Below are 10,129 nucleotides of genomic sequence, written 5' to 3'. Positions count from 1 at the left end.
ATGTTTAGAACATATCTGGCATATAGTTCTAGCACAGAAAATATTCACTATTAAACAAGAACAGAAAACAAGTAGAACCTTGTGCCAGCAAAGTATACGACTTCCCCTATTCCTGTATTCTTTAAGAGGCCTCACATTGAATCAAGCAGATCCTTTAAAAAAGTAAGACACCAGGCTCAATAAACAGATTCACCTAGTGACAATAATATAGGCTTTGGAACCAGGCAGCCATGAGTCAAACTTTAGTCAAGCCATTTATGAGCTTGATCTTTCTGAATCTCAGATTATACATTTGTAAAAATGAGGTTAATACTACCCACCTCCCAGGATTGTGAAGATTAAGATAGATTTCTAGTTGCAGACACTTAGCACATTTTACATAAATAAATGTTTACTAAGTGTTCTTGGAATTGAAACTGTGGTAAGATTTTACTCCTGGTGTCATTTTACCCCTGTGGGATTCCGCTCCTTCTTTGACCTCAACTTAGTTGTGAATTCTGTTGTCCCTGCTGCTAGCCTTCACTAACATTAACCATGTTGATTTTCATGCCTGGAGAGAAGAGGGGTCATGGAGAAAGGAACAGAGTACACAAGAAAGCTGCAACAACAACCATAACACCCTGGAGGGCACAGGGAGAGAGAAAAACTTCCACCAGGCATTGCTGAGATAGAACACAGGTAGTACTCATCAACCTTGGTTCTGTTCACCGAAGCATCAAGTCCAGAAGACACTTCTTGCTACTGTTTCTCCTCTTTCTCAGTGCCTCAGTCCTGTCATGTAAGGAAAGCAGACATAGGAGAAAAAAAAAAAAAAAAAAAAAAAGAAGAAGAAGAAGAAAAGAAAAACCTCCCACATAGAAGTATGTTAAAAATCTCTCTCTCTGGATTCTTGGTTCCTTCCTAGTTCTCATTATCTGATGGAAGGCCACTGACACCAACATTGGCCTAGGCTAAAATTGGCTTTCTTTTTCAGAAATTGTAGGTTGATTGTAGGTTGCAGAAAAGGCAAAACACTTTGCTAGAGGCTGTAGCATGGAATACAGATTAGGTTAGTGATGTCACAAAAGAGGTTTTCAACAATGTCAGCAGAGGCTGTAGTGATGACTAAGGAAGTTGATAAATGGCACCATCTGAAAGTTACTCGCCCTGAGTAGGCAGGTGGAGAATATTAGTTACAGATGAGACAAATCCTATTATAAGAAATATCATCACAACAAGAATATTTCATTCTAGGTTTTAGAATCCCAGGTTTTGGCTCACTTCGGTAAAGAAAAATTATAAATAATTGAGTTAGCGATAAATAATAAAATGTTAGCCTCTTGGAGTGCATGGCAATTGGTTTAGACCTCTATATTAAAATTCACAAGACCACGGACATAAGTCAAAACAGGTCCCCTTCGTCTCCCTAGTCACCATCTCCAGGGCTAAAAAACAGACTTGAAATGGGTGCCAGACTATAGGAAACAGGATCTACAAGCACCAGGAGCTCATCTATGGTTATCTGACATGGCCTGGGGGCGCCTCACTCTCTGGCAGCTGGAGACTGTTAACATCGCCAATTCAACGTTAATTGAATGCAAAGGAATAAGAAATAAATTCTGGTTCTGAAAGGGCAGCTGGAAAGGTGTTGGGCTTCTCAAACTCGGACCTACATTCCAAAGCAGGCCTAAAGCCAAGCATACTCCTTGCCAGAGGAAACGGAAAGCCCCTCTCCCATTTTTAGATCAGGCTGGAAAACACGGCTCCCAGAAAGTGGGGTTAGAAAACAAGAGTTTGTGTGGCGGCGCCCTGTGGTCCCTCGAGGGAACAGGAGAGACAAAGAGGGCCTGCTCCTGGGAAGCCCTAACTTCGAAGCCAATCCTTCCTCCTAGACATCACCTACAGCTTTAAAGAGCAGGGCGCAAACCTCCCCTCCCGGATTTGTAGGGCGAAGGCAGGTCGAGGGTAAATATTTCTAGTTATGCAATTTGTTCAGTGGTTAACTATTTATTTTGTGGGTACCAGACACCGACCTAATCGGTTTACGTCCTTCCCTTAATTCTCACAATTCTGAATTTGTGTTATTAACCCCTTATTATCTTTGGTCTACCAAGGGCAGCCAAAGAGGCGCAGAGAAGAGTGACAATCTGCCTAGCAAGCGGGAGGATCAAAGCCCGGGTCTCTACTTCCCAAGCTGGAGATCTTGGGCTGCCTGCTCCTCCTGCGCGGGGCGAAAAGCCCACCTGGGATCCGAGCGGGCGGCCGCGCCACTCTCTCTCGCAGGCTCCATACGCCCGCCGCTGCCCGCCTGTACCACCTGCAGCGGGCAGCGCCGCCTCCTTGCCGGTCCCGCAGGGCGCGCTGCAGGTGCGCGGGACGTCCCGAAGCCCCGCCCTAGCGTCCCTGCCCCGCGCCCCGCTCCTCACGCTCGGTGCCCGCGCTCCGCAGCGGCAGCGCACAACGCACCGCCTCCACCAGAGCCAGGGAAGCGCTCGGGCGAAGAGGAGGAGCCAAGGGTACCGAGCGGGTGGAGTCGGGAGCCAGAGAGCGGTGGAGGCGGATTTCCTGGGCCCGGCCCTCTGGCGCTACCATGGCGTTTGGCAAGAGTCACCGGAATCCCTACGCGACCTCCGTGGGCCACCTCATAGGTAAGGAGGCGCGGGGAGAGACGCCCAGGGAGGCAGGGGACCGTGGGATCCTTTCCTGCTTAATCCATTCTCGGCCTGCAGAGGACGGAGTTAGTCCAACTTGGAGAAAATCCTTCCCCTCCCCCAGCAACTTTCCCAGGGCACCCGCATTCCACCGGGCCCCCTTTCGTCCGTTTCCTTCTTGGCCAACTCACTCTAGAACCCGCAGTCCTCAAAAATGTACCTTCCTTTCGATGCCTCCTGGGGAGTGGAACCAAACAGGTGAACCGCGGGAGTCAGGCGTGGAGTGTTTGGGCCTCCACGAGGAGACACCAGAAACTTCTCGGCCAGGGAAAAGTTATTCCTAAAGGCACAGTCTCTAGGGCACGGTATTGTTATGCCCGTTTTACAGATCAGAAGAGGAGGCTCTGGGAGACTAAGTGATGTGACCTTACTGTGAGGGGCAGGTCTCCCCAAACCAGTTCTCAATAGTGCCAAACTTATACAATCTGGATTGCTTTTCTGGGTAAACAAAGAGAACGAAAATGCTTGGCATTGGAGTGAAGAGGAGGGGGAACAGAGGAGCCATCTGGGGGCACGGAGGTCTCTTGCAGGCCGCTAGGGACTACACCGGCATCCACCTAAATGATTTCTCTCTCCTCCAAATGTACCTTGCATGACGTATGTAAAAGCCGGTGATTGGACTCTTACCGGCACCAGCTCACTGCTCCCTCTTTTCCCTGATTCCTCCCTTGGGAATTGGGTGTGGCACGAGTGCATATTAATGCCAGGCAAAGTGTGATGATGTCAGGAACTCAGTGAGGTGAGAAAATCGTGAGAACCTAGTAGTTGTAGTAAAGAGGCCGAGATTTGGAAAATTTAGATCACAGCTGTACTAACTGCTGTGACACCGAACACACCACTTAAACAGAACCTTAGTTTACACATCCTTATAAAATGGTTAGAGTAGCTACCATTGAGGAGATGCTTTCCCTTAATGGCTGTGCTTTGTTGGATATTAGAATGAACCCTGAACAGAAATGGGCTCAGACTGTATCTTCATAGGCAAAAGAAACTTCAGCAATTCATCTACTTAATTTTTTAATTCTGTAAACATGGACTGTCAGCTATGTGTCTGGACCTGGATCAGGCACTGGTGAGGCTAAGGTGAGACGTGATCTCAGACCTGAGGGAATTCACTTTCTTGTAGGGAAGACCGGCACAGTTTTGTGCCGCACCTTTGCAATGCAAGAAAATGCAAAACACACAAAACTTACCAGAAGGGAGAAATGAATTCTAAATTCTACTGTGGCTTTTGAAGGGTGAATGGGAGTTTTCAAGGAAGATAAGCTTTGTGTTCTTTTTTTTTTTTTTTTTTTTTTGAGTGTCGCTCTGTCACCCAGGCTGGAGTGCAGTAGCTCTTGACTCACTGTAACCTCCGCCTCCCGGGTTCAAGCAATTCTCCTTAGCCTCCCGAGTAGCTGGGACTACAGGCACACGTCACCATGCCCAGCTAATTTTTGTATTTTTAGTAGAGATGGAGTTTCACCATACTGACCAGGCTGGTCTCGACCTCCTGACCTCAGGTGATCCATCTGCCTCGGCCTCCCAAAGTGATTGGAATTACAGGCGTGAGCCACCGCACCCGGCCTCAAGTGGTTCTTTTCCTTGATTGAAAGCAAGCTAAACTTTGGGGTTCCCCGAAACAAGTCCTTATTCTTTCTTTCCCTTCTCTATCCTTTTTGTTTTTTTCTCCACTTCCCCCAGAACCCCGTGTTTTCATTCTGAGGGATCTTGTCCTTCTCTTAGGAAGATGTTAGCGCATTCATATTGAGTGTTCCATTACCCTTTCCAGGTAACATCTTGTATTGCCTGATTATCTAATGATAGGGTTCCAAGTGCAGAAGCATTCTTGTCAGCCTGGTGCAGCTGTGGTTAGTTTAGATGCTTATTATTAGTTTGGATAGTTACTCAATGCCAGTTTGAAATAATTAAGGCTGATGGTAAAAGTGTATGCAATGGAAGTTTTTACGTAGTCGAGATAAGCAGTGTCTTTGCAAGTATTGGTTGAAGTTATAATAATTGGTAAAATTAGAAGGAATCGTGAGATTAAGATGATAGGAGAATAAATATATTACTTTTACTTGGAGTTGTGCCAATATTTTGGCTCCTAAGACCAACGGATTACTTCTCGCCTTTAAAAATTCTTTCCTTCTGTCCCCCCAGAGAATAAATTGTTTTTAAAAACAGTGAGACCAAACAACCTAGATTTGAATGCCAATTCTACTTCATACTGACTGTATGACTTTGGTAATTTCCTAACCTCTCTGAACTTCTGTCTCATCATCTCTAACAGTGGGTTAAATGAGATTGCATATGATAAAATACGTAGCACTGTGCAGTTCACCTTGTAGGTAGCTGCTCACTAAGCCCTAGTTCCCTTCTCTGAAAGCCAGGCAGGTGGAGATTTAGCTGGCCTGTCCTGGGCCTGTGGCCAGGTGTTGTGCTTGCCGTCTTTATTAATAGATCACTCATTACTGTTGCTGCAACAGCACTCTGAACTTGGGTTCTGATTGATTCCTGAATTACTGAGAACTGTTCCAAAAAAAAATCACTTTGCCCTTTGGCAATATACACTTAATGACACTTGCTAGTGCAGCCTAGGCAGATTATTTCAGGAATACCAGACATTTTTTATTCTGTCGTAGCTCAGACTCAACAGCTTTTTCTTGGCAGAAAAGGCTACATTTGCTGGAGTTCAGACTGAAGATTGGGGCCAGTTCATGCACATCTGTGACATAATTAACACTACCCAGGATGGGTGAGTACAGCATAGTTTCCATGTATTTGCCTCTGATAAGAAGCATCAGAACTACAGCACGTTTTCTCTTGCAAATGTTTCAGTTTTGTTGTTGAAAGAGTGTTTTCATCATTCATTAGGCGCCCTCTACCTTTTGAAGACTTGTCAGATTGAAATATTGGAGCAGCTGCTTGCTTCAACTTGCGGAGTATCTATAAATCCACTATCATTTTTCTCCTCTTGGCAGTTTCTTTAACAAATTTTGTCACTGTGAAGCTCAAATTCCTTCTTTTTAAAAGATTGAAAAAGGCCAGGCACGGTGGCTCACGCCTGTAATCCCAGCACTTTGGGAGGCCGAGGCGGGTGGATCACGAGGTCAGGAGATGGAGACCATCCTGACTAACACGGTGAAACCTCATCTCTACTAAAAATACAAAAAATTAGCCGGGTGTGGTAGCAGGCGCCTGTAGTCCCAGCTACTCGGGAGGCTGAGGCAGGAGAATGGCGTGAACCCGGGAGGCGGAGCTTGCAGTGAGCCGAGATTGCACCACTGCACTCCAGCCTGGGCGACAGAGCGAGACTCTGTCTCAAAAGAAAAAAAAAAGATAGAAAAAGAGAGATTGTTTCCTTCTTTAGGAATATCTCCAGCTCCCATTGCCAGTATTTGATGAAACCGTCAAATATTATCAAGAAGCTGGTTAACTCCTGGTGGTGACCTATTTCTGGGCAATTTTCTTTAGTAACCAGGAAACAATCTAGCAGTCTTTTTTCCTCCCTGTCACAGAACAATTTTTTTCCTTCTGAATGTCAACTCACCCATGTTTAGCTGTATTCTTATAGCATGTGCTATCTTTTGCCCTTCTTAAACTTTAGAGAATCGAAGTTATAAGAAAAAAGTCATTAAGAAGAACAAACTGGTTTGCATGTAGTCAATTACAAGTTATTCTTAGGAACACAATTCTGGTAATTTTCTTGTGCCTATTAAAGTGATAACTGACAGTAAAAGAGATTTAGTCTAGCTTATGTTGATAAAGAAAACATCAAAATTATTGGTTATAAATAAATGGAAAGTGCTTATGGTTAGTACTTTTTTTTTTTTGAGACGGTGTCTCGCTCTGTTGCCCAGGCTGGAGAGCAGTGGCACAATCTCGGCTCTCTGCAAGCTCTGCCTCCCGTGTTCACACCATTCTCCTGCCTCAGTCTCCCGAGTAGCTGGGACTACAGGTGCCCGCCACCTCGCCCGGCTAGTTTTTCGTATTTTTTAGTAGAGACAGGGTTTCACTGTGTTAGCCAGGATGGTCTCAGTCTCCTGACCTCGTGATCCGCCCCTCTCGGCCTCCCAAAGTGCTGGGATTACAGGCTGGTTAGTACTTTTAAGTGTGTATGGTATTTTTCCTATAATTCTATTTACCATGTTTAGTTCCTCTGGGAACGTTTTCATTGATAATATCAATTCATTGATAATACAAAAAGAGAATCTTAAATTTGGACCCTTATAAACAGTTCTTTGTAACATAAAATTGTGGCGTATTGGCAGCTGATCTGCTTTGTTGTAATTCCTCTTATATCCCCTTGTCTGTAGGGTGCTCAGGAAATACTAATAGTTTTAATAAAAATGGTAACATTCGTTGTTTCAGAAGTTGCATTTTCTATAAGTTGGTTCTGTGCATTGATAGAGGGATACAGGAATGAGCGCATTTCATGGGTGGTGCTTTCTAGGTAATAGACTTGTACAAAAATATTTTATTTGATTCTCATAAGGGGGTAGGTGGTATTGTCTGCCTGTATGTGTGAAGAAATTTAGGTTCAAGAGGTTAAGTCATTCGTGTAGAGTCCCACAGTAGAACCAAGGCCTTGGTTTTCTCCTTAGCCATTCCTCTCTCCAAATGCATGTTGCTTTTCAGAGAGACTGCTTGTTTTCAACAATGCCTAAATTGGTGATTTCAGTGTATTTATTACCATAGGCCAAAAGATGCAGTGAAAGCTTTGAAGAAAAGGATTTCCAAAAACTACAATCATAAAGAAATCCAACTTACCTTGTCAGTAAGTACTTTAATTTTATAATTAAGGCTCAATTTCTCAAGCTATAGTTACATTTTTAATCCTGGGTAAAAAATAAGAAGCAAGTATTCTGAGAAAACTAATGGGTTAGCTAATAGATTACCTAAGAGTTGTGTACAGTATGAGTTAAAACTCTTCATTTATGAGAATTGCAGAATAAAGAAAGTTTAGTTCTTTATAATAGCATTTAATTTCACAGGAAGAGCTTGTTCCTGAAAAATCAATTGTTCTTGGTCAGGAGATAGGAATTAGTGGTTAACATGTATTATACATGGTGAACTGATCAAGAACTTTGTGTATTGGCGGGGTGTGATGGCTCATGCCTATAATCCCAGCATCGAAGTGGGATGATAGCTTGAGCCCAGGAGTTTGAGAATAGCCTGGGCAAGATGGTGAGACCCTGTCTCTACAAAATATTTAAAAATTAGCCAGACATGGTAGCCTGCATCTGTAGCCCCAAGCCACTTAGGAGGCTGAGGGAGGACAATCACTTGAACCCAGGAATTCAAGATGGCAATGAGCTATGATCATGCCCCTGTACCTCAGCCTGAGTGACAAAGAGAGACCTCAACTCTTAAAAAAAAAAAAAAAAAAAAGGTTTGTGTCTGGGCATGGTGGCTCACGCCTGTAATCCTAGCACTTTGGGAGGCCGAGGCAGGTGGATCCCCTGAGGTCAGAAGTTTGAGACCAGCCTGACCAATATGGTGAAACCCCGTCTCTACTAAAAATACAAAAAGTAGCCAGGCGTGGTGGCGTGTGCCTGTAGTCCCAGCAACTCGGGAGGCTGAGACAGGAGAATTGCTTGAACCCAGGAGGTGGAGGTTGCAGTGAGTCAAGATCACACCACTGCCCTCCAGCTTGAGCAACAGAGCAAGACTCCTTCTTAAAAAAAAAAAAAAGTTTGTGCATGTGTTAATTAACCATAATTTAAGATGAGGAGAATTGAACTTTTGAAAAATACCTCCCTGTTAGCTTTCTACCTCACTTGAACAGCTTTGTGGAATCCTGAGATGCTCTCAGCTCATTAAATTCCAACCAAGTTCTGCTGCCTGGCATGATTTGGAGAATGTTCTATGTTGGTTTAAGCAATTCTCCTGTGTGTTGTATTGTCTGTTATTTAAGTGTGGACTCTTATTTGACATGTTCCCATTTTCCCACCATCCTTGGCCATATGACCTCTTCAGTCACGTTGGTGAGTTGTCCTTTTTACTTTAGTATGTGTTGCAAGCCCTGCCTGCTGCCTGAGAGTGAGCTGTGTAGCTTTCTGATTTATTCTGCACGCCTTTGTTTCTCTCAGCCCAGCCCAAGACTGTGCATGGTCACGGCACTAATCAGCCAGCATCACACTGCCTTAAGAGCGTTAGTCTTTATCAAGAGGACTTTGGGGCATATGTGAGCATAGCTCCTGGTTTCTAGTTACATGTAGAAGAAAATGGACATCTTGCATAGGCTCACTGAATGAGCAGAAATGCAATGAACAGTCTTCATGATTTGATCATTAAAGAAACCCTTCACGTTGGGATCTGAATATAGTTTTAGAGGCATCTTCCCCCTTCACCTTTTTTTTTTTTTTTTTGACCTCTCACCTATCCTTAGCTCTTAAAGGTCACAGAATGGAGGAGATTGTGGAGAGAGGAGTGAGGCACTTCTGGAGAAATCCCAGAATGATGGGTCACTGATAGAAATGCCTGGCACCTGAGCAATGTTCTTGACAACCCTGTGAAGTAGTTCTATTATTAACTCCATTTCACAGATGAAGAAATTGAGACTAAGAGAAACTGATTTATTTCCAAAATGAAAATAGCTGTTACATAGCATAGGCAAGATTTGATCCCAGTCCTCGGATTCTAAATTCCATGCCCTTGCCTCATACCTCTTTGTTTCTCAGAACGAATCAAGCCTCTTAAAAGAGCAGGCTACTGTGTTTCCTTTGTGTCTTTAGTTTCTTCCTGTGTAGTACAGGGCCAGGTATATCAGATGTTGACTGGATTAATGATTAAGCACCACACCCTCATACACACACCTAATCCCATCTCTCCTAGTATCCGGGAAGACTCAAGGGCTAATGGAAGGTACTGTAGAACCAAAGTAGAAAGATGGGTAGATGTACCCTTTTTCTTGGATTTTCTTTAAATAGGCCTTTGACTCTTCATATCTTCATGCGGATTTCCCCAAGCTGTGTATTTAATGGTCCAGTCACCTCACCTCAGACTACTCCCTGCCTTGCAGAGGTGTGCTTAGGGCCTCAAAACTGACATTAATATTCACATAAGTCATTCACGTGGTATATCTGGGATATCTCAAGGGTGCCAAAGGTTAGGAGAATTGAGTAAGGAAGAGAAGGGCAGAAGACTAATTTATGCCCCCTTCAATATTTCAGCATGGGGTGGTATTATTTTTGCTTTTTACAGGTGTTCACCATTCATAACAGTTTGCCGCTTTCTCCATTGTGCCCAAGCCTACTTGATGTGTCAGTGGTTGCTTCTTAATCCCACCTCCATATCTTCTTCCATCATGGTTCCCTCGCCATGATGATGGACCAGGGACCCTCCTTGAGGAAGCTGGGTTATTCCAGAGTGTCACGCCTCTGGCCCTCTGTTTCTCTTTGGGCTTCCACTCTTCCTTCTCATCAGGTAGTCTAATCTCTCAAGCCTGACTACCA

The 10,129-nt window shown here is 44.2% G+C and overlaps 1 protein-coding gene across 5 annotated transcripts in view; it reads left to right on the top strand.

Moving 5' to 3' along the window:
• The first annotated feature begins 2,212 nt into the window (after positions 1-2,212).
• The window catches only part of TOM1L1 (target of myb1 (chicken)-like 1), a 58,592-nt gene continuing 50,675 nt past the window's right edge, over positions 2,213-10,129 (top strand). For 3 of the 5 annotated variants that reach the window (XM_011953755.1, XM_011953753.1, XM_011953754.1), the window contains exons 1-3: positions 2,213-2,627; positions 5,343-5,427; positions 7,371-7,449. In XM_011953755.1, coding sequence (XP_011809145.1) covers positions 2,570-2,627; positions 5,343-5,427; positions 7,371-7,449 — 222 coding nt within the window. In that variant the 5' untranslated portion in view covers positions 2,213-2,569. The remainder of the gene's footprint in view (positions 2,628-5,342; positions 5,428-7,370; positions 7,450-10,129) is intronic. The other 2 variants (XM_011953756.1, XM_011953758.1) reach the window with 2 other exon arrangements.

This window comes from Colobus angolensis, unplaced genomic scaffold (genome assembly GCF_000951035.1).
Source record: "Colobus angolensis palliatus isolate OR3802 unplaced genomic scaffold, Cang.pa_1.0 Scaffold37, whole genome shotgun sequence".
NCBI classification, from domain to species: domain Eukaryota; kingdom Metazoa; phylum Chordata; class Mammalia; order Primates; family Cercopithecidae; genus Colobus; species Colobus angolensis.
Note: the sequence above shows the minus strand (reverse complement) of the source record. Positions and strands in the feature narration are given on the sequence as shown.